This window comes from Pelodiscus sinensis, chromosome 6 (genome assembly GCF_049634645.1).
Source record: "Pelodiscus sinensis isolate JC-2024 chromosome 6, ASM4963464v1, whole genome shotgun sequence".
Taxonomy (NCBI): domain Eukaryota; kingdom Metazoa; phylum Chordata; order Testudines; family Trionychidae; genus Pelodiscus; species Pelodiscus sinensis.
In genome coordinates this window covers 94772439-94797080 of record NC_134716.1, presented here as the reverse complement: position 1 = coordinate 94797080, position 24642 = coordinate 94772439, and the positions used below count along the sequence as shown (strand labels likewise).

Here is a 24642-nt window from a genome sequence, read left to right as displayed (position 1 = left end):
CACCTGGGGGTGGGGCCACTCGCGCGCCAGGTGCCCGGGGGCGGGGCCACGCGTCCTGGGGCACACCAGTGGTGGGGATGCCTTTGCACACCAGGGGCCGGGGCCGCCCGAGCGCCTTGTGCCATGGGCCAGTGCTGCTGCCCGAGCCGCGCGCCTGGGGCCGGCACCGGCACCGCGCGCCCGCATGTGCCCCGGGGCTGGGGCCGCCCGAGCGCCGCGAACCAGGCACCGGTGCCTCCAGTGCACCGCGCGCCGGGGGCGGGGCCAGCCCAGGTTGTCAGCGGATGCACACAAATGCCCTGGCGGGCGCCATGGCACCCGCGGGCACCACGTTGGGGACCACTGCTGTAGACGTCTGCCTTCATTATCTATGTATTTATCCTTGAATTAGAAAAAAAAAAAGTCAATAATCATTGTTACTCCTCCGTTATTTGCTGTTACTGAAGAAATATAAGAGTTGTGAAATCAGTTCCCTCTTGTATTTATTACGTTCCTCCTTAATGTGCATTTCTTAATCTGCGGCTTCAGCATTGGTAGGTTGAAACCTTTTTTTCTTTTTAAACCACTGTTAAGACCAGTTACATTTATTACATAGAAATTAATTGCATTAGCCTTATTAAAAGAAATTGTTAGCGGGTAGATAAAATTGTATAAAGAAAAAGTAAAGTCAAATATCCTATGAAGCCCTTATTCTAATTATAGGATTTTTTTTATCCATCTGATCTTTTAGAATAATATTTTTTAACTGAAAGTGTATGTGTGACACTGGAAGGTCTCTCTACTCTTATGCCAAAAATATTATTAAGCATGAAATATCCATTTTCATTTGCTAATATAAAACTTTGTATGGATCAGAAGATTTGTATTGTAATAAGTTTTGCCAAACTTTCCTCTCCATTGATAACTTTTTCAATTTACTCTCACATCCACCTTTTCCTTTAAGACTAGGTACCACCAATGAGCCTGTCCATTCCTCCCTCTCTTCAACAGCCATGTGAAACACGCTTTGTAAAAATATCAAGTTAAACATTAGAACATTCTTCTTAGTTTCCCTAATCCCTTTCCCATCTCACGCTACTCCCCTCTTCCAAGTACCTTAAGCCTCCAGAAATCAGGAAACAAGAAAAAAAACCGCTTTCCCCTTTAAAATGTGGAGATTCACTGAAGTCCTAGATGATTTTGATTAACCTGGCCAGTCCTCTGGTACAGTGAACTCTTGCTGGGGATACCAAGACATCCACTGCAGCAGGAGCTTGTCTTTTTGAAGGAGACACTACCTGAGCCCTAAATCAGCCCTTTCCCCTTTTAAGTCCTATTTTAACATGAAGTCACTCCCCATCCTTCCCCCCTGCCTAAAGCATACAGCTAGCACATATTTGTAATCCTTGTTTCCATTCCCCATTATATTCTGATGTTTCAATAATATCCTTTTAGGGTGGTTCAGAATTCTTCATAAACCAAGTGGACAATCTACTTGGTTTCTCACTCTCTCGTTACTTCCCTACCTTTTCTTCAGATTAATTTTGGATGTCCATCTCCTGACTAATCCTTTTCTTGACTTTATTGTTCCTATTTTTTGGTGATATCATTGTGGGTTTGACTAATAGTAAAATGCACTTTTTGGCATGTTGATTTAATGTCTGTGTCTTCTCTGGGCTGCCTTTTGTTAGTTTTATTTTTCCAAAGTTCCTTATTCCCTCTCTTTTCCCGCTTCTTACAACATATGTCTGTCCCTTCGTGTGAAGAAGTGCTTAAAAGTGAACCCAATCTGTATTATATTAACTTCCCTTAATGCAGCTATGACTTCAGCTAGCTCTCTTCTTTTGTTAGAGCAGTGGTTGCCAAGTCCTGGGAAATCAATACTGTATTACTCCCTAGCACAGTGTTTCTCAAAGTGGTTTGCAAAACCACTTGGAGAAACCTGCTAACTGGTTGTATTTATTTACCAGCTCCGCAGCCACTGAGCTTCGTGAAACAAAAAACAGGACTATGTAGCACTTTAAAGACTAACAAGATGGTTTATTAGGTGATGAACTTTTGTGGGCCAGACCCACTTCCTCAGATCAAATTGTGGAAGAAAATAGGCATGACCATATATACCAAAGGGATACAATCAAAAAAAATGAACACATATAAAAAGGACAAATCAAATTTCAGAACAGACAGGGGATGAGTTTCTGGTCTCTGTCAGTGGGATTAGAGCAGATGTGGTTGTATCGAAGGGCTTGACTAAAGATGTATGGTGTGTTCTGGATGGGAGTTGGAGGCATGCAGGTAACTGTATGAGTCAGTGGGTTTTCTAATTTACCAATGGTAAATTAGACACCATTCTCTACAGAAAACCCACTGACTCATACAGTTACTTCCTTCATGCCTCCAGCTCCCATCCAGAACACACCATACGATCCATCATCTATAGTCAAGCCCTTTGATACAACCGCATCTGCTCTAATCCCACTGACAGAGACCAGAAACTTCAGGATCTCTACCAAGCATTTATAAACCTCAATTACTCACCTGGAGAAATAAAAAAAACAAATTGAAAGAGCCAGACGAATACCCAGAAACCATCTACTTCAAGACAGACCCAAGAAAACTAACAGTAGAACACCACTTGTCATCACCTATAGCCCCCAACTTAAACCCGTCCCACACATTATCAATAAACTACAACCTATACTAGAACAGGATACTACACTCCGAGAGGCTCTGGGAGACAGACCCATAGTCTCCTACAGACAACCACCTAACCTCAGGATGATTCTTACCAACAACCACAGGACATACCACAGTAATACCAACCCTGGAACTTTTCCTTGCAACAAACCCCGTTGCCAGCTTTGTCCACATATTTACTCTGCTGACACCATTATTGGACTTAACCAATTCAGTTATAAGATCAAGAACACATATTCCCGCTCATCCAGAAATATAATTTATGTCATCATGTGCTGACAGTGTCTGTCTGCTATGTACATTGGACAAACGTCTCAGACGCTTCGCCAAAGAATCAATGCACACAAAATGGATATCAGACAGTATCACAAAGAAAAAACAGTTTCTTGCCATTTCAACCAGAAAGGGCATTGTCTCAATGACTTGATTACCTGCATCCTGCTTCAAAAGCATTTTCACACCAGACTTGAAAGAGAAACCTCTGAACTGTCATTCATGCTTAAATTTGACACTTTACGCCGGGGTCTTAACAAAGATGCTAATTACCTTACCCATTACAAAGATAGCTTCCCCAATTATCACCTCTAATATCATTAGCTAACAGACATTTACCTCCCTCCCTCTCATCCCCCATCTGTTCTGAAATTTGATTTGTCCTTTTTATATGTGTTCACTTTTTTTGATTGTATCCCTTTGGTATATATATGCTCATGCCTATTTTCTTCCACAATTTGATCTGAGGAAGTGGGTCTGGCCCACGAAAGCTCATCACCTAATAAACGATCTTGTTAGTCTTTAAAGTGCTACATAGTCCTGTTTTTTGTTTCAGCTGGACTAGACTAACACGGCTACATCTCTATTACTGAGCTTCATGGCTCCCATTGGCTCCGATTTGCCGTTTGCAGCAAAGGGGAGCAGCGGGAAGTGGTGGTCTGTCTCATGCCACTTCCTGCAGCTCCCCTTGGTTGCAAACAGAGAACAGGAGCCAAGGACGGCTGCAAGGCTCCATAGCGGCAGAACTGGAAAATAAACACACTGGAGCATCCAGCTAGCAGGTTTCGCAGATCACTTTGAGAAACACTGCCCTAGTATTACTGACAGAAGATCTCTGGCTCCTCCTAAAATTTGCTCTCGTCACTAAATCCTGCAAATCCATGGATATCTGCTTTATTTCTGTGGCTATCCACTTCTGTGGATATGGATGCAGATATCCGCATCTCATTTTTGCAGATATGGATGCAGGTGCAGATTCACATTTTGTATCCGCTCAGGACTCTACTTGTCACACAAAATAATGAAATCACAAAAATGTGTTTCTTGGGTCTGTTGGAATTCAAGGGGAGAATGCACAGTGCTCTGTGAGTTCAGTCTGCCTCAGTCTCTGTCTTCTATTGTGTATAAGATGATACCTGCTGCTTGGTTTAGAAATTACACTGGATCTTCTTTCTTCACTCCTTCAAATTTACCCCTACTCCTTAGGTCTTCTCCTCTCACATTTCTCCAGGTCTCCCACATTCTCTGCCCAATCTCTCTTCTCCACCCCCGATCCAAATTCCATTCTGCAGCAGAGCCATTGCCTCCAGTTTCTCCCCCATGCCTGTTTCCAGACCAGACCTCCCATCTGTTTTGACAAAATCAGTCTTAATTTCCATTATCTATGGAAGCTTGGGAGGATTTTAGGGATCTGATATTTGAAATTAGCTCACCAAAATCTTCTTTAGTGACTGGGACCCCACTCTCCTGCTTTCTTCTTCTCCAGAAGGACTTGCTCTCTTCGATTTTTCCATCTCACCTTGCTCTGCATTCTCATTGCTGTGTGAATTCCTCTGTTTTAAATAATTGTTCAGATTGGTTGCTTTATATGAAGCACCCATCTAAGAATTAGGACAGGCTTTTGAGGAGCTCATCGGGGCCAGGGAACAGCGATGTCTAGCGATTGTGCCAGCTACAAAACAGAGCAAAAGGTCCAACTAGCCACTCAGCTCCTATAATGTTACTTCCTGATCCCTTACAGTTTTCTTAAACAAAACACACAGACACATTTTTAGCCCTCAGGACTGTAGAAAGAAAGAAAAAAGCTTGAAAACATGAATCTTGATTTCTCAAAATATATGAATCAAATAGAAAGAATTGGAAGTCCTGACACCATGAAGGAATCACATAGATTTGGTGGGGCAACTCACATGGAGGGGAATAAACCAGTGATGGGCATGCTCCTTCTCACAAACAGAGAAAGAATTGGTAGGGGAAGTAGAAGTAGGTGGCAACCTGAGCAGCAGTGACCATGAGATGGTCGAGTTCAGGATTCTGACAAAAGGAAGAAAGAAGGGCAGCAGAATATGAACAGTGGATTTCAGAAAACCAAACTTTGACTCAGGGTACTAATAGGCAGGATCCACTGGGAGGCTAATATGAGGGGGAAAGGCATCTAGGAGAACTGGCTGTATTTTAAAGACGCCTTATTGAGGGCGCAGGAGCAAACCATCCCAATGTACAGAAAGAATAGCAAATATGACAGCCGACCTGCTTTGCTCAACAGAGAAATCCTTGGTGAGCTTAAACATGCAGGGGTGTGATCAGGAAGCCAAAGCGCAGTTGGAATTGAAGTGAGCAAGGATAACAAGAAGGGTTTTTACAGGTATATTAGCAACATGAAGAAGGTCAAAGAACATGTGGGAGCATTACTGAATAGGGAAGGCACTCTAGTGACAGATGATGTGTAAAAAGCTCCTCCGTTTTCACAGACATGTTCAGCTCCCAGACTGCTGCACTAAGCAGCACAGTATGGGGATGAGGTGAGCAGACCTCAGTGCTGAAATAATAGATTAAGGATTACTTGGAATGCTGGGCATGCACAAGTTCATAGGGCCAGATCTTAATGCATCCAAGAGTTGACATTACTGTTTATATTCAGGATGTTTAATAAATAACATCTGGCTCAGTCCGTCAGCAGAAATTAACTTGCAACTTCCTGCAGAATTTCACCTTCTGCCTGCAGTCTGAGGTAACAGGACAATGCTGCCACCCTGTGACGTGCAATAAGATGACAGTAAAAGAGCTGGTCTGACTCCCCTCTTTCCTGCTTCAGATACCTAGTGTTCAAAAGGGAGCCAATTCCAACCATTTCCCACACAGCAAAGTATTGCTATAGTAGTAGCTTACTGTTTGTCTGGAGAGACCCCAAACAAAATACATTACCGTTTATTGCTGAACTCTTATTTTGCTGGCTGATACTAATTTATACAACCATTGCCTATTTCAGTTAACAGTACAATCAGGGCAAACACCATCTGGCAAATCTAATTACAGATCTCTCAAAGCAATGGCATGACTGTGCAGAGAAGAAATATCCATAAACATCTAGGCTCAAAATTTCAAATTTTAGGCCCTTCGTTTGTTCCAGCAAAAAGTGCACAGCCAGATGGGGAAATTGTACTCTAAAACAGTTGTACTAGTAGGCTTCTGCAGAGATTGACTTAGATATAATTTGATAACATCTTTGTTAATGAACTGGAAAAGGAGTTAGAGAATGTGTTAAATTTGCAGATGAACCTAAATTGGGAGGGGTGATGAAGAGAAGTGATAGGGAAATCATACAGAAGGAACTGGTAAGATCAGAAAGAGCAAAGAAGATAGCAATATTAGGTTAAACCTGAAAAAAAGAAAGCTAAAACATGTGGGGAAATATAATCCAAAACACAGATATACTAGAAGTTGGGGAGTTTGGGAAAGCATTCCTGGCAAAACAGGCCTAATGAGAATAATGAGGTGGCAAATTTGAGATGAATTTTGTAATGAGAAATGGCAGTAAAAAGCATAAATCCTAGAGAATCTGCAGTCCTTTGATTAGGTGCTTCCTAGAATATTGCATTCCATTTTGAAAACCCCATTGCCAGACAATTATTGGCAAAGGAGAAAGTACATAGAGCTGATCAGCAAATAACAATTAAATATTTGGACAAACTGACTTTATTTAAAAAGACTATACACTAATTCTGTATTACTTGGTTAAATCACAGTTACAGAGTGGGGGCTGTTATAGGTGAAAATAAGTTCATTGTAAGGGACCTATTAAAGCCACTTCAAGCCCTTAAATCAGTGTTGCATGTCTGTGCGGGGGCTAGAAGTAGAGCCTCTGTGTACCGCTCACTGCACATAGTGGAGGGGCTGTTCATTAGGGAAAAATAGGCCAAAACTAAGGAAGTGGGGGCCATTGGTAGTGGGCAAAGAGAGGAAATTGCTGAATCTAATTTTGTATGACCAGGGACACATATATAGCTGGATTTCTGCTCCCCTTCTTAACTCTCTGCAGAAATCCTACGTCTTTGGGCTTTGTGAAGGGCAGAGTGAATTTTACTCTGGAAACATGTTTGAAGCAGAGAAGAGACAAAGTGACACTGTTCAGATTTAGATTAGAAATTAATGCTAAGGTTCCAGTTTTATGGCACCAAAAGGTAAATGTTATTCTTATGAGATTTCAGTCTCAAATGGCAAACATCTCACAAGGTCAGCTGTTTTCATGTGATCTCGGCCACGGTTGAACCAGAACCACAAAAATGGACCCCCATCCCAGTGCATTTAGCAACTCAGAATCAGACTGCATATTTAGATGTTTTATGGTAGGCATCCAAGTTAGAAAATTTTCATCTACTATGGACAATGTGAACACTGGATTAAATAAAATGTATGTTAAATTATATAAACCTTCATGCATCAGGTGATAATACTGACTAATATGTTAGTGAGAAATTTCCCATAATGGCAAATTGCCCCATATTTCTCTGTTCTGGGGTTTCTTGCACCTTCTTCTGAAGTGTCTGGAACAGGCCATGGTCACACAGGATTTTGGACTTGATGGACAACTGGTCACGTCTGCTATGACAATTCCTGTGTTCCTGGGATGCAGAGATCATCTAGTAACACTGGAACAGTGTCTTTAAACAATTAGCCCTGGTCTACACTAGGGAGTTATTTCGAAATAACCCCCCTTATTTTGAAATAATGTGGAGCTTCCACACTACCGAGCCCATTATTTTGAAATAAGGGCCTGGTTATTTCGAAATCTGTACTCCTGCTTTCCTTGGGGAATAACGCTTATTTCAAAATAATTATTTTTCAATAGCATTAGTGTGGACACTCCGCTGCTGCTATTTTGAAATAACTACTCCTCAGAATAATTCGAAGTAATTACTATCCAGTGCTTCCTGGGACTCTAAGTTGAGGTAGCACATCCACAATAACAGAGTCTGCCTCGGACTAATTTCAGAACTTCCCCGTTGTGGGGACACGCTATTTCAATTTTGTTATTTTGGGAGTTATTGTTTCGAATTTAGTTATTTCAAAATATTTTCCTAATGTAGACATGTCTGTAGTGTACAGACATTCAGTGGTTTTAAACAGGTTTTATTTCAAAATAAAGGACAGTTTGATTGCAAGAATGCATCCTGTGATTTGACCATTTTTAAACTATACATGCAAAACACTTATATGCTTTAAATAACCAAATCATGGCTTTTATATAATTAACTATTGTGAACCAGTCTTGAATCTCAGATCTGTGTGATAGTCAACCTCTTCATGCTCAAAACTCTTTGGGTGCGTCTACACAGCACCCTAAACTCAAAATAAGATACACAATTTATGCTACACAAATTGCGTGTCCTATTTTGATTCTATTTTGAAATAACTTATTTTGAAATTTGGCATGTCTACACAGTGCCAAATTTTCAAATAACGCGCTATTTTGGGCCATTCCTTAACCCCTGTGCAACAAGGTTTACAGAGATGGCAAAATAGCACACCCGTTATTTCAAAAAATATTTTGAAATAACGGGCGGCTTGTGTAGATGCGGGGTAGCTATTTCGGGATACCTCCAGTATTCCAAAATAGCCATGCAGTTTAGATGTACCCTTTGATTCTAGTATATGTTTTCCTTATAGAGAGAGGTACCATATACTTTCAGGCAGAATTACCTTTGTTTTATTTTCATATATGTCGAGAGAATAACACATCATGAAAGAACAAAAGTAAGGTCTTCACAAGAGTGCACAAAATGAGTATATGTGTTTGTATTTTTGTTATCTGCTATAGAACATAGTATATACTTCATATTTAAAGTTGAATATTGAAAACAGATACATCTGTTTAGGTAAATACAATGAGGGCTCCTTCTCACATTACTTACTACTTTTTTTTCCCCAGTTGTCTTGTTCAGACTTCCACAGACAGTTTCTGCAATTAATGTAAATTGATTACTAACATGTTCTTTTATGTTGGGGCATCTGGAGAATTAAACAACATGAATATTCAAAAGATATGAAAGAATAAACTGTACTTTAGTCCTCAATGTTTCTTATAAATATTATTTTAATCATAACCACTTTGGGCATGTCTACACAGCAGGACTAAAGCCGAAATAAGCTACGCAACTTGAGCTACATAAATTGCATAGCTTAAATCGAAATAGCTTATTTCAGCTATTGGCAATGTCTACACAGCAGGAAGTCTGAGTAAAAGCACTCTTTCTCCTTACTCCTTATAAAATGAGGGTTACAAGAGTTGGAGTAAGAAGTCTTCCAGCTTGACATTATTTAGTTATGTCAAAATAACTGCTTGCTGTGTAGACATGGATTATGTTATTTTGGAATAAGGTGAGTTATTCCAAAATAACACTGTAGACATAGCCTTCTTGTCCCTCTCCTTCCAAACCCTAATCTTTGATGATTGTGCATGCTCTGCATGTACAGTAATAGCTTGGAAGGATCATAATTTAATAGCAAGTTTCTCAGTTGGGTGAAGATTAAAATGTACAGTCTTTTGGCTGTATAGTGAGTTTCTAAATCACTGTGCACAGTACGATGCAGTTCACAGCCTTGTGCTTGACATAAAAACTCCATTAATATGTATTGTTACTATTCCCCACTGTGAAAAATGTGTTAAATTAGTTGGACTATACAAAAGTAATCCTGCTTTGATCACTGCATTACCTTGCTCCAAGTCAGAATTTTGTCTTTCTGCTTTGTGTTTCTATTTATAACTGTAATTGATACATTTTAATCACATATAAAATGAATCTGTGAACTATATTTGACATCTGTCACCTACTCATTGATATTGAACAAAATACTCTGTTTTCCCAAAAATGCCTATGTAAATAGTGGAAGTCCACCAACCAATGAGATTAAAAGACAAAAAAAGATGACAATAATACAAAATAGAAAAGGAAAGAAATGCTGTTGATTTTGGCAGAAAATTTACTATTATGAATTATATTATCATCTGAATTCAAGGCTCACATAACCAGGAGGGGACCACAGAGTTCTACAGTTCATAGGCACCTCCTTTGTGTTATAGAGAAGCAACTTATAGAGTCCACAAACAGAAAGCTCAGAGCACACAGATGTGCTGTATGCTGTGACCTGTAGTTACATGCCTCTGTATTAGTCTTATTTAAGTGTCAACTGTAGAGTGCTGACAGTGCAAGATGAAGAACACAGTCCTGTCCCTGTCTTGTTGGTCTTCCAGTCTAAACAAATGGATACCACAAATCAGACACAGAATGCACAGTGGGACACAGAGAACAGAGTATAGGCCTATCACAGAGCATAGGCACTATTCTAATGTAAGGCATGGTGACAGCATTTTGAGTGGAAGTTTAGTATTGGTGGTGCACAACAGGGATCTTGTTAGTGCTATACTTGAAAAGGGAAAGGGTTTTTCATGTAAGTGAAAGCAGGGAAGAAGACAGGAAGCACAAGTGTGTTCAAAGTATACAGAAGATGAGAGCACCTGCAGCATGATCTATTTTATGCAAATTAGGTATGCCTGCAGGCTGCTGAATAGTTAGTCCTAATTCCAACTATAAGACATACATATTTATTACGTTTTTCAGCATAGTGGACTTTTACCCGTATTGCACATGCTACTTGGGAGGGAACTGTCTTAACATAGTGTAGTTGTTTTTAAAATTTAAGGACTTGACATTCCTAGGAAAGATTGTGCTTAAAAACATTTGATCACAAGGAAAATCCCTGTTAATGTTACCCAAACATTTAGAGGTTACACTTCCATTCCTTTTTCAGTCCTGCACAGCTATGGTGAAATATATACACTCTTGCTGCTTTTTTGACCCAGACAGCTAGTTAAAGTTCCAGGACCTGCAGATCTGCTGACTAGAAATTGATGGAGTCTGGTATTTTCTTTTGATGCAATTTTCTTTATTGACAAGGAATGTATAAAGTCCTGCTTCTCTGTATGCAGCAGGAATCAAGGACAAAATGAGACATTTCTTAACTAAAAGCTCCATGCCTCTTTCGTCAAAGCTCACTTTCTTACTTTTTCCAGGGCATGTTATGCTTACCATTCTACTGCTTGGCTTTTTTGCATGTACCTATCTTTCTGTTCTCAGTTTCTGTGAGTTCTACAGCCCCTATTCACACACAACATTATTCAGCAAAAATCCCAAAACAAACAGAAAAAACATGTCCCGTCTACATAATCCAAACTTCTTCACTAGGCTCTATAAGTCCTTGTTTTAGATATGGCCTTTTACTGATCTGTCAACTATTTTAACTAATAGGCACATTGATGCATCGTTTTCAATGAGGTTAAACTCAGCCCTTAACAAGCCTTTAACCCATCTCCTAACAATACAGTTTCATAGAATAATAGGACTGGAAGGGACCTCAAGAGGTCATCGAGTCCAGTGTAGGAGGAAGACCATTTCTTGTTTGAACAATCTCTTGTGAGTAGGGTCCCAGCCAGAAGTAGAGGATAGAGCAGGAGTAGCCAACCCGTGGCTCTTTGCTTAAAGAAATGTGGCTCTTGCTAGACTTGCTGGACTCAATGACCTCTTGAGGTCCCTTGCAGTCCTATTATTCTATGAAACTGTATTGTTAGGAGATGGGTTAAAGGCTTGTTAAGGGCTGAGTTTAACCTCATTGAAAACGATGCATCAATGTGCCTATTAGTTAAAATAGTTGAGAGATCTGGACTCGATGACCTCTTGAGGTCCCTTCCAGTCCTATTATTCTATGAAACTGTATTGTTAGGAGATGGGTTAAAGGCTTGTTAAGGGCTGAGTTTAACCTCATTGAAAACGATGCATCAATGTGCCTATTAGTTAAAATAGTTTTCTAGTTACAGGCAGTCCCCGGGTTACGTACAAGATAGGGACTGTAGGTTTGTTCTTAAGTTGAATCTGTATGTAAGTCGGAACTGGCGTCAAGATTCAGCCGCTGCTGAAACTGATCAGTTTCAACAGTGGCTGAATCTGGACGCCAGTTCTGACTTACATACAGATTCAACTTAAGAACCCCAGGCATCCCCAAGTCAGCTGCTGCTGAAACTGATCAGCGGCTGATTCCAGAAAGCTCGGGGCAGGGGCTTCCTGTAGTCAGCCACTGGTCATTTTCAGCAGCTGCTGACTAGGGGACACCTGGGGCAGAGCAGCTGGGGTGCTGCTGGGTTGGTCCAGTGGCACCCAGAGCGGCGCTACGGGACCAACCGGCAGCGCCCCAGCTGCTGTACCACAGGCGTCCGGAGCAAAGCCGCGGAGCACGGGGGCAGCGGGACAGCCCAGACGCGCCGTGGCTATCCTGCTGCCCTCGGGCTCCGTGGCTTTGCTCTGCTTTGCTCCCCGTCCCCCTGGTCTGCAGACCAGGGGGACGGGGAGCAAAGTGGCGGAACACGCGGGCAGTGGGACAGCCCAGACGCGCCGTGGCTATCCTGCTGCCCTCAGGCTCCGCGGCTTTGCTCTGCTCTGCTCCCCGTCCCCCAGGTCTGCAGACCAGGGGGACGGGGAGCAAAGTGGCGGAACACGCGGGCAGCGGGACAGCCCAGACGCGCCGTGGCTATCCTGCTGCCCTCAGGCTCCGGGGCTTTGCTCTGCTCTGCTCCCCGTCCCCCAGGTCTGCAGACCAGGGGGAGGGGGAGCAGAGTAGAGCAGAGCGGCGGAACGCGCGGCCAGCTGACAGCCCAGACGCGTCTGGGCTGTCAGCTGGCCGCGTGCTCCGCTCTGCTTCCCTCCCCCCCCCATGGTTTGCAGACCAGGGGGAGGGGGAGCAGAGCGGAGCAGAGCAGAGCGGCAGAACCCGCGGCCAGCTGACAGCCCAGACGCATCTGGGCTGTCAGCTGGCCGCGTGCTCCGCTCTGCTCCCCCCCCCCCTGCAGATCAGGGGGAGGGGGAGCAGAGCGGAGCACAGCAGAGCGGCGGAACGCGCGGCCAGCTGACAGCCCAGAAGCGTCTGGGCTGTCAGCTGGCCGCGTGCTCCGCTCTGCTCCCCCTCCCCCTGGTCTGCAGACCAGGGGGAGGGGGAGCAGAGCAGAGCGGAGCGGAGCAGAGCAGAGCAGAGCAGAGCAGAGCGGCAGAACGCGCGGCCAGCTGACAGCCCAGACGCGTCTGGGCTGTCAGCTGGCCGCGCGTTCCGCCGCTCTGCTGTGCTCCGCTCTGCTCCCCCTCCCCCTGATCTGCAGGGGGGGGGGAGCAGAGCGGAGCACGCAGCCAGCTGACAGCCCAGATGCGGTCCGCCGCCGCTTTGCTTCCTCTCCCTGGTCTCGAGCAGACCAGGGAGAGGAAGTGCCCCGTTCGTAACTGCGGATCCGACATAAGTCGGATCCGCGTAACTCGGGGACTGCCTGTAGATTCATAAGATCCTATCTATGAAGATTTCACACAGATAGGTTTAGTTTTTGTGACGTTTGAGAGAAAAAAGCCCAGACTGCAGAACCCTTAGGTCCAGGTGTGGGGCACAGAGGTCCTGCTTCTTTTGCTTCAGACAAAAGTTGGGCACATGAAAATAATGCAATGAAAGAAGGGAAAGGGAAGCTGAGAGGAAGAGAGAAGGGGGTTTGAAGACGCATAGGGTAGGGCCAGAGGTGGAGGAGAAAATGTATTAAAAAAGAACACAAAGAATCAAAAGAGAAACCAGAAAGCAGGTGATGGGGAAGAAAGAAGCCCAGGAAAGGGAAATATGGAGGCCAGAGAAAAGGGGAAGAACAATAGAAAAGGTCATATTGAAGAGGAGGCTGAAACACAAGAAGTAGCTCTGTGCTTAGGACTCACTGAACAAATGTCCCCTCTAATCTTTTCCATCCATGTGTGGATTTTTTCTGTATATGTGTGGAATATTTTTATGTGCACCGAGGCATGTGTGAATGTGCACCACTAGCAGAAACAAAACCTAGCTGTGGGCACTCTGCTAATCAGCTAGACAATATTTGACTCTCTCCTGAGCCGCTGCACAAGTGCACAGCTTATAGGGAACACTGTGTGGAGACCTGCAGATCCTATCCCCAAGATCCAAGGTATCATCAGGAGTGGCCCGAGGCCGGCTGCAGCAGCTGGTGCCCTAGGCGGGGTGGCACAATCACTGCCCCTGCCTGAATGGCCATCAATGACCGTGATGTCATCACGGGGAGCCCCGGTGCCCCATGACATCATCATAGGGCACCCAGGCCAATGGAGCTCTAGGCAGCTGCCTAACTTGTCTAGGCTCACGGGCCGCCCCTGGGTGCTATACAGAACTATATTCTATATCCAAACCACTGAAATGTCTGTTCTTGTGTGGGATGTTAATTGCACACCCTGATTATTTGCAATAGCTGACATTACTGGGCTAGCATGTACACCTCCCATATTGTGTTAATAGAGAGCTGTTAAAACTTGTGTGAAAAGAGAGGTCATGTAGGGTGTAAGCTTTTTACTTTAATGTTTAGCACTTTATTTTTTCTGAAGGAACTAAACTCTGTGAATTGAGGGGGTAGAAGCAAGGGTCACATTTCTGAGCATGTTATTACCAAAACAAAATAAATGCTTAAGATTGGCGGGAGGGGGCAGGAGAAGTTGGCTTACTGCTACCAGCTGAGAGGCTTATACATACCTTTTTATTCTTGTTATCTCAGGACTGAAATGTGGCTCGTAGTGTTTATGAATGAAGCTGCTGCTGTAGAGACATATGAAAGATTTTACTGATAAATGTTCTTATTCACTGGTAAAAATAAAGGAATTTGATTTGCAGTGTATCCACTTTCTACTGCAGTAAGGAAAAGCTGTGGTGTTCTGTGTAATATTCATATTCTTTTAACTAGCCTGCTGGCAGTAAATGAACCAGAACTTTGTCAGTGTCACACCTGTCACACAGCTTCTGCATTTTCAATTTATCTTCCTCCCAGGGAAGGTTAAAAATGTAGCCTGTAGTTGGGAGATTCACACAGCAGGGCCTTGCACAAGGAAGATAAAGTCTGTAAGTAGGAGGTATTGAGTCATTGATATTCTTCAGCTTCCTTCAGTGTAGGTTTATTTCACAACTAGAGCGCATTTTAAACTACATTTGTCCTTTAATTCAGACACAATTGAGTTTGTGGGATGCTGTTTGACCAGCCTGGTCAATATTTATTAACCAAGGCCTGTTGCGGTCAAAATCAGTTTACCAACAACAGAAAGTTAAGTATATCCCATATCCATTACTGCCTTCACTTCTCAGTTGGCTCCCATTTCCTCTCACTGGGTGATAGTGAAGAAAAAGGTTTTTTTTTTAATGGTTTTGGTTCTTGCTACTCCTCAGACCCCCCTACTCCTGTCCATGCTGGTTCATTGTCCCACTGAGGGGGCCTTCAGTTGCTGTCTATAAACAGATGGATATCTCAGCACTACATACAGCAGCCAATGAAGTGACCATGCAGCTAACAATGAAGAGACCTGTAGAGAATATGTTAAGAGATACTAATATGCTCTCTGCCTTTTGAATTTTTTATGAACAGGGCATGCTCAAAGTCATTTAATTTTCTCTTTGGGTGCATCTACATAGCAGTGTTATTTTGGAATAACTGTCATTATTCTGAAATAACATAGAATAACGTCTACATTACAAGCAGTTATTTCGACATAATGTCAAAATAACGTCGAGCTGGAGGACTTCTTACTTTCACTCCTGTAATCCTCATTTTATGAGGAGCAAGAGAAGTCGGAGGAAGAGTGCTCTAACTCAGACTTCCTGCTGTGAAGACAGCGCCAAAAGCCAAAATAAGCTATTTCAACTTAATCTACGCAATTGACATAACTGAAGTTGCATAGCTTAATTCGGTTTTAGCCCTGTTGTGTAGATGTGCCCGTAGTGATGACTATTAAAACCATGGAGCATTTGTACGAGCCTTTATTTTCAGAGATACATGGGTTTTTATTAGCTCAGCCCAGGGCAGGAGAAATAGAATGTTTGGGTGTAGGCATACTGACTGGTTTCAGTGGTTCAAAACTTCTAAGGTTTTCTATGTTGGTCAGTAGTTGGAAATATTTTTCCAAGGATAATGCTCCACACTAATTGTGTTTCTTGGAGCTATGTTACAGTCCCCAGCAGCCATAGGGTTGGGTACATTCTGGTGAATTGATATTTTAAATAAGAATATGCTGATGATCAGATCAGACATTTGGGGTTCACATAAGCATCCAAATGTTGAATAAACACTAAGGAGTCCTGTGGCACCTTAAAGACTAACAGCTTTATTTGGGCCTAAGCTTTTGTGGACAAAGATCCGCTCTGTCAGATTTCAAAGTGAGTCTTTGCCTGTGAAAACTTATGCCCAAATAAAGTTGTCAGTCTTTAAGGTATCACAGGACTCCTTGTTTTTGAAGATACAGACTAATGCGGCTACCCCTCTGATATTGCCACAAATGTTGGGTGTTTGTCTGAGTCTGCAAATGATGATTGAGCTTGCCAACAAAGCCATTTTGGACCAGACTGGACAAGTTTTTAACCTTCATCCTAGGTTTTTGTAGTCCCAAGCAGCTCATCTAACTGATTTATTTTAAATGGATAGCCTCCTGCCAGAATGGGTTGCCATGGAAAACAGGTGGAAGGCTTGAAGCTACTCAGCTTTCTGTCTCTTTACTCAGCTGCTCTGCTTTCTACATGGTCTGCCAGCTAAACATAGAGTAGCCAGAGATTGGGCAGCATCCAAATGACCACTTAACCTGAGCACTGAAGTGATGGGACTGGAATATTTCTGTACTGTCCCCATCTCTATCCCGTTCCAGGGGCTGAGTGGGAGAGATGAAACCGAAAGGTAGACATAAAGGCCTGGTGGATGCATGGGATCAAAGAGAGATGTGGAAAAACCCAGAAGGATGTGGGGAATCGCAAAGGTCTGAAAGGAGGACACATAGGGGGAGTCAGGGTACCTGGGAGTACTCACTAGAGAATGGAGTGAAGTGGCAAAAATCCCAAAGCTACCCCATGTCCAACTGAGTGAACTGAGAAGAATGCTAGGACCCACCCTGTAAGGAAAAGAGAGTAGGAAACATTTCTCACTGAAGAGAAAGTAGGGGAGGCACCCCATGTCTGCCCAGTCTCTAATGGAGAGTGATAGCTTCTGAACATGTTGCAAGAGGACCAGACCTTCTGTCCTTCCTTGAAGACATGGGGTTATGAGCCTACTTAGCCTTCTCCCCCCGACAATGTTATTGCAAATAAGTGGAGGGAGTTTATCTGGGGACACAGAAGTTGAGCAGGGCCTCCACAGGTTCAGATAAACATCCAAACTTGCAGATGCAGAATGCCAAGATTTCAATAATTGGTAGGGTTATAGTAAAGGCAGCTGGGAATCCATTTTAATTCATATATTAACTTTGCAGCCACTGGCAGTACAGCCAAACTACTGGCTTTTTGAAGAACTATTCCTGGGGCAAGGAAAAGCTTTGTTAGCAAGTCAACACAACCTCAGCCCTAACTGTTTCTTTAAGTTAATTACAGGTGTCTATCTAAAACTAGCTCATCAGGACCCCATTACGATTTCCCTGAACTTGCTAAAACAAAGCTATGTGCATGACCCTCTCTGGAGCATAGTCAGTAGGACTGATTGCTGACAGTGCATATTATCTACCAGATATTGGGGGACTTTGGAGTCATAAAACAGGGCATGGATTATACTTGTCTATAGAAGGAGTTTGTCATTGTTGGCAGATACTTTGTTTTGTACATTTTGTTTGTTCCATGTTTTTGTTCAGAATGCCGGGTGCCAGTGTCCCATAGTGTTCTGATTCGAGCTCTGAAATGGTATGTTCATAAACAACATGCTAATTCCCCCTTTGAAAGCTGCACGTTTGTAAGAGATGAGGTGAAGGAAAATGACTCTATCTAGGTCAGAGATTCTCAAACTTCATTGCACCATGATCTGCTTCTCACTCTGGGGGTACAAGGGGGAGGACGGGGGAGGGACAAAGCCCGAGCCCCACTGCCCTGAGTATGGGGGCCAATGACAAAGCCTAAGCCTTACTGCCCTGGGCCTAGAGGTCGAAGCCCAAGCCAAAGGGATTCAGCCCCTATAGGAAACCTATAACCTGATTCCTGCCACACAGGGCTGAAGTCCTCAGGCTTTGCTCTCAGGCAGTAAGTTTTGGGTTTTGGCTTCAGCCCTGGGCAGTGGGTCTCAGGCTTCGGCTCTGGCCTTGGGCCCAACAACTCTAAACCAGCCCTGGTGAGCCCATTAAAATATGGTTGTGATGCACTTTGGGGTCCTAATCCATATGGCTATCTCAACGATATTGTGATATTACTCTCTGGTTCTGTAAGTGATTCTTGAAGGAAATATATAAAAACATGCCACACCCATTAATCTAAAGAGCTTGCTTGTTTTCAGAAGCATATTTTGATAGGTAATAAGAATTAAAAGGATTTGCGCCTGTGAGCAAAATTAGCATGTGCATGCACATGCACATGGAGCCTTTCTGGCCTATTTCTTTACCTAATTGTTTATAGTTTATTGTACACAAAGGAGAATTTAAAGGCTGTTTTAGTAGCTTCCACATAAATGATTGACACCACCAAAGCTAATGAAAAAAAGACAGTAATCTTGACAGTATTCTAACGTAACAGTCCAAAACACGACAGTAACATTTGTGTGAATTGTAGTGCTTTGAGGCATTTGTGACGGACTCCCTCCCCATGCTTTATGAAATGGACTTATGAACACAAATATGTATAACTTAAAGATGCTTTGGACAAGTTGCTTCATGTAACTTATCAATTGTAATGTCTTAATTTGCTGGGTCTGTGTATCTTACTTTGGTGTATGTATCATTCTTGTGTATAAAGTTAGGTATATGGAGTATGGGAATGGTTTATGATTTTAAATGTGCAAATGAAAGCCATCAAGGGTGTTAACCCTCAGTTTCTGGAAGATGACCAACTGTAAACAATCTCCTTTGTCCTCTAAGTCTTAGCAATGGTTGGCCTGAGGAAGTCACATGTCCACCCCAACAGCTGGAAGCTGACCAAGCAGTGGAAGGGTAGAATGTAGAAACAGAATTCCAATCTAAAGTGGAATCTTTAAAAACAATAGGAGACTAGCAGATCTTTGTCTTTGGCTGGTATAACACACCCAAGAGAGTGAACCAAAGACCCCAGGGTGAGGAGCTGCTGCCCTGGTTTTGAAAGCTTAGCTGGAAAATGAAAAGTTTTAGGGTGAGTTTGTAATGAGTTTGTAATGAGATTTCAGTGTTAGACTTAGCTAAGCGTTTTCTGTTATTTTAAGTTTATAATCTACTTTGCTCTGCCTGTTCTCACTTATTGCCACTTAAACCCTACTGCTCATACTTAATAAAATCACTTTTACTTACTATCAAGCCCAGTATATATAATTGTTACCTGGGGGAGCAACCAGTGTGTACATTCCCCCTTTCATTTTTAAAGTGGGCTTACCTAAATAATTTATTTGGGGTTCTGATTCCATTTGAGGAGTATCTTGGGAAACTGGGCCCAAAACTGTATTTTCCTTGGACCTGAAGAGTTTCAGTGTCTGTATCATTTCTCGGGGAGGGGAGGAGGAGAGGGGAGAGTGATTTCAGCTCTGATCCTTGGCCAAGGGAGACCAGGGAGCTGGCCCAGCAGGACATAGCGGTGAGAAGCCCCAGAGAGCAGGGAGGTGTGTGGCAGTGGCCTTGTCAGCACCCTGGGAAGCACCCCAAGGGGTCTTCTTTGACTGCACCCCATCACAGTATTACTGTAGAATACTGTATTATACTTAGAAGGGGAAACAGTGTTGCTTTAATCAGCATTGCAGCAACCCTCTTGATCTATAAGCAATGTAGCTGAATTGCAATACAAGGCTTTAGCTGATCACTGAAAAAGAATTGATCATTGAGCTGCTGTATGAGCATGTGTCTATAGTGCCCATATATTTTAGAAACTAGGGTGTTTCAGATTGCATGCTTACAATGCAACTAGCGTATGAAAGCAAGGTAAATTTTACTATTGCTGTACAGTACGTCAGTTAGACTGAACCATAATTGCTGCATTCAGCTTGCTGCAAATTACAGCTTTGCCTTTTTGTGTTTTCCTGAGGCTAAAGTTCTTTGCGAGGACAAAACTACATAGTTTGAGTTTGTCAAAAGGCTTTGCTATTTGAAAGGTCATATATGCAGCTAAGGGGGAAAAATGTGTTTTAATAGACCTTTGTGTTGGCTTTTGTGGTGACTTGTGGATGAAAAAAATCTATAGAAGCCATTAGTTGTAATAAATGTCAGAGGAAAACATAATGGTGGCAACCTTATTAAATACTTTTGAATCCATTCTGCTTTTGATGTGACAGTGTAATGGAAAGGAGTGAGGGAAGAAATTGCTCTGAATACTACCACAGAATGTCATTTGCATTTCTGCACTGCAAAGTCATCTCTGAACAGAAGCAAACCATGTAGAACTAATGAGAACTTAAGGTCAAATTTTCTTTCTCTGACCCTGTATTGTCATGATAATTATCAAGGACAATATCTCTTAACTTGCAGCTGAAATCAGGCCTCATGATGGGGGCAGGGGGTGTAAATAGGGCAACTGTCTCGGGGCCTGGCAATTCAAAAGGGCCAGGAGGCTCCTGGTCGCTGGCACTTGGAGCCCCAGACCCTTTACATTGCCACAGGAGCCCATATAGCACACTTGGGGCAGTGATGAGGAGGCCCTTCTGCCCAAGGCCCAGCCCCTTTCAGTTGTGTAATAGATTTGACAGTGTAGGACTGGTGACAACTATTAATCCTCTTCTGATTAACAACACATTCTATAAGAACTCAGTGTGGTTCCAAAAGTACATTTTTACACAATTAATTTATGGCATTCTATTTTCAAAGCCATAGTATCTTTAAGTATAATATAAAATAAATAGTATTAAAAGTATTAAAATTCTGACCTCTGTAGACTGCTTTAATTGAGTTACCTTATGATATGCTACATATTAATGTAAGAAAAAGCCTAGAAGAACAGTGTATAAACAAATGCTTCAGATCACATATCATCATTAACTATGTAAATGATGAACATATAGGTCTAGACCTTCAGTCCCATTTCATCTGCTTTTTGCTTACAATGGTAGAGCAAAGTAACCGTGAGCCAGCCTAAATAGCCCTCTGGCTAATTTCTACGCAGTAGAGAAACCTTTGGTGATGCAGAGTTGCAGTAAAAAATTCTATACCATTCAGCCTATGGCCTCAGTGCAGGTGACGTCATTCTGAGACCAGTGAGTGGCAGAGTCCCTTCATGGTCCAGACATATCCAGCTACTGGAATGAACATTTAAGGTCTTGGGGTTGGCATTTTAAGCTACAACAGGCTGCTCTAATTAGTGCCCAGTGTATGGACATAGGCAGATTGGCCATAAGGGTTGCAAAGGTGGCCTGCAGACATTTTTGCACAAGTCCATTCTGTGATCTTGCACTGGGTGCAACCAGAGTAGAGGATTTCCCACATGGTCTCTCTACCATACTACCTGGATAAAGTTAGTGTATACTTATGGCGATACGTGATGGAAAATTGCCACTACTGGGTGTACAACTTTCACTTGCTAGTATCAAAAGTAACTGAGCAACAGCATTATGTTGCCATTTAAGCCTCTCTTATGCCCTCTGTATAATGGAACCAAATTCTGCAGCAGCAGCTACTTAATTCTGTGGATTTATCATAAAGAAAAAAATGTTTTAAAAAAAGAAACAGAACTCTGGTAAGACTGGCTTGATGTTGCCTAAAGTCAGGAACAAGACTGTGATACTGTGTCAAAATTATCTAAAACAATATTGTGCTGACACATATTATTTTAAAAGCAAAGGGAAGGTTTTGGGGATAACATAGCCCTGATAGAACAAAAGACTCCTAGGGTACGTCTAGACTGCAGGCTTTTGTCAACGGAAGTTTTGTCGACAGATACTGTCGACAAGGCTTCTATTGACAAAGAGCGTCTAGACTACATTCAGATCTGTTGATAAAGCAATCCGCTTTGTCAACATGACAGTGTGGACGCAAAGGACAGTGTAGATGCAATAACGCCTTCTGTTGAGAGAACTCTGTTGACAAAAGGCGATATTCCTCGTAGAATGAGGTTTACAGCCATTGACAAAACTTCCAAGTTCTGTCGACGGTATGTCAACAGAACTCAGTGGCAGTGTAGACGCAGGTATAGTTTTGTCGACAAAAGTCCACTTTTGTCAACAAAACCCTGTAGTCTAAACACACCCCAAGAGAATATGCTGGAAAGGAATACCAGGAGAGAGCCAGAATGCCTTTGAAGTTTTGTGGTTAAATTTAGGGTACATCTATAATGCGTGACTATTTCAGGATACTAGAGGTATCCCATAATAGCTACCTTATGTCTTAACAAGCCACCCATTATTTTGAAATATTTTTCTAAGTAACGGGTGTGCTATTTCGGCATCCCTGTAACTCTTGTTCCACGAGGGTTAAGGAATGTCTCAAAATAGGGTGTTATTTTGATATTTGGAGCTGTGTAGATGTGCCAAATTTCAAAATAAGCTATTTTGCAATAAAATTAAAATAGAATCGCAAATTGCGTATCTTATTTCAAGTTTAGGATGCTGTGTAGGTGCATCCTTAGATCCTGATTTTGAAAGGTGGAAGATAAGATATGAATAAACTTTTAGTCTTTTGTAAAAACCACTCTGGTTCCGCTAGAAGATCTTTTGTTGAAATGTGAAAATTCATCCCTTTTGTTCTGGGAGGAAGGGAGAAAATGACATCTGTGTCCATTTGTAATTGACATGCTACTACTAACCACCTATTTATACTTTCCCAAAACACCACTATACGGGACTTGCAAGCAGCTACTTTTCAGTAATAAAGGAAGAAAGGCTTCTGGCAGAAGAAATCCTAAAAGGAGTCTGTCCCCTGACTCAGGGGGACTGTAGACTATACTAATATTGCTCTTATGTTTTGCGTTGTGCAATCCTATGCTTATTTGAAGGACAGAATAGCAAAGAATCATTTTAGTACAGATGTCAGTTTTGTTTTCATTTATCTTACTATGATTCTGGTGAATTTGATTTTTGGAGCAGTTTTCTTTGTTTTGACTCTCTCTCTCTCTCTTTAAGGTCAACTCAAATCAAAACATACTCGTGGGATAATGCCCAGGTTATTTTGGTCGGGAATAAATGTGACATGGAGGACGAGCGTGTAATCTCCACTGAGAGAGGCAAACATTTAGCAGAGCAACTTGGTAAGAAGAGAAATTATAAGAGAGTTCTGTGATTGCTTCTAACATTGTATTGAGTACTATCATTAATGCAGGCAACAGTTTTAACAAAATTCATCCACAAGAAATATATGAATAGCAAATTATATGCAGCATCTTCCTTCTGCTTTCGTTGACTGAAATGTGAACAACTTGTGTTGGAATCATTAGAACTGTTATGTCATTAGAATAACTAATGTTGCATCTGGTGGTGAGCTTATTCAGAGATGTGACATGACACTGCTACCCATACAGTGTCCTGAAGTTGCCCCCAAGTTGGTTTAGACTCAAGACTTGTTTGGTATAGTGTCATAACCAGTTCTTTCTTCCATCCTTTAGACTGAGAGTATGGTAAAAGTTACTAAATGCAGAAAACTATAACAGCTTATTATACACACACAAACAAACTCAAACTAAGAAACATGAATTAGTTATGAGAAAATGGTCAGTGAGTTAGAGTAACACTGCAAATTTAGCTTCTCCAGCCTGAATTAACATGTAGTAGAGACATGTAAATCCTCAGATACTCGCTTTATATCTGCAAATACAGATGTGGATGTGGATACAAATTTTGAACCTAGAACCTTGCAAATTTGAGAATATCTGCTTTATATCTATGAGTATCCACATCTGTGGATGTGGATGCAGATATATGCAGCTCATTTTTGTAGATATAGGTGCAGATACAAATTTTGAATGCACGCAGGGCTCTAACTATGAGGTGTTCTAATTTTCTAAAGCTCCCACTCAGGCTTATGGTAAGGACAGAGGTCATCTGCCTTTTACTTCCTTGCTGAATTGTCAGCATAGCAATTGGAAACCACATGTATGTTCCTTTGAAATTGATGTGCTACCACCAACCACCTAATTATACTTGCCCGAAACACCACTATAAGGGACTTGCAAGCCAGCAACCAGTAATTTGTCTGGGTTTAGGGTGTATAAGTTGGTAGTTTCCTTGTCCTTCCAATTGGAGCCCTGCTAATATTGTTTGTTTCATACAGCCATCTGACCCACTTTCCAAAATCCAACATTATATTGTTTAGTAAAAGTGAAAAACTCATTGTTTACGAGTACAAAAAAGAATAGTTTAACTAGTTAAAAACAAGTCAACCCTTTAGCTAAAATATGAACTGAAACTTTGCTAGTTCAGAAAGCTTGGATTATTATTTACAATGTAGAGACACACATCCAGAAAGACATTCAACTCCCATGGAAATCAATAATGTTATCCTACATTAACACTGGTATAAATGAGGCAGGATCTGTGAGCCTGAGTCTGATTGTAGGTGGCACAGTCTTAACCACCGGGATAATTATTATGAAGTTTTGAGCACCTCTTTCCTTCTTTGTTCTGCCAAATTGCGGGAGTGCTTTCATTTCACAAGAAAAGCTAGCTCTGATATTTTGATTCAACTAGAATCAGGAAATGCCAGAATCTCACAGGAACTTGATATTCTTAAGATATCC

The 24642-nt window shown here is 42.1% G+C and overlaps 1 protein-coding gene across 2 annotated transcripts in view; it reads left to right on the top strand.

The window, feature by feature from the left end:
- RAB3C (RAB3C, member RAS oncogene family) overlaps positions 1–24642 on the top strand; it is a 217433-nt gene that overhangs the window by 168795 nt on the left and 23996 nt on the right. For both annotated transcript variants that reach the window (XM_075932411.1, XM_006112663.4), the window contains exon 4: positions 23033–23157. In XM_075932411.1, coding sequence (XP_075788526.1) covers positions 23033–23157 — 125 coding nt within the window. The remainder of the gene's footprint in view (positions 1–23032; positions 23158–24642) is intronic.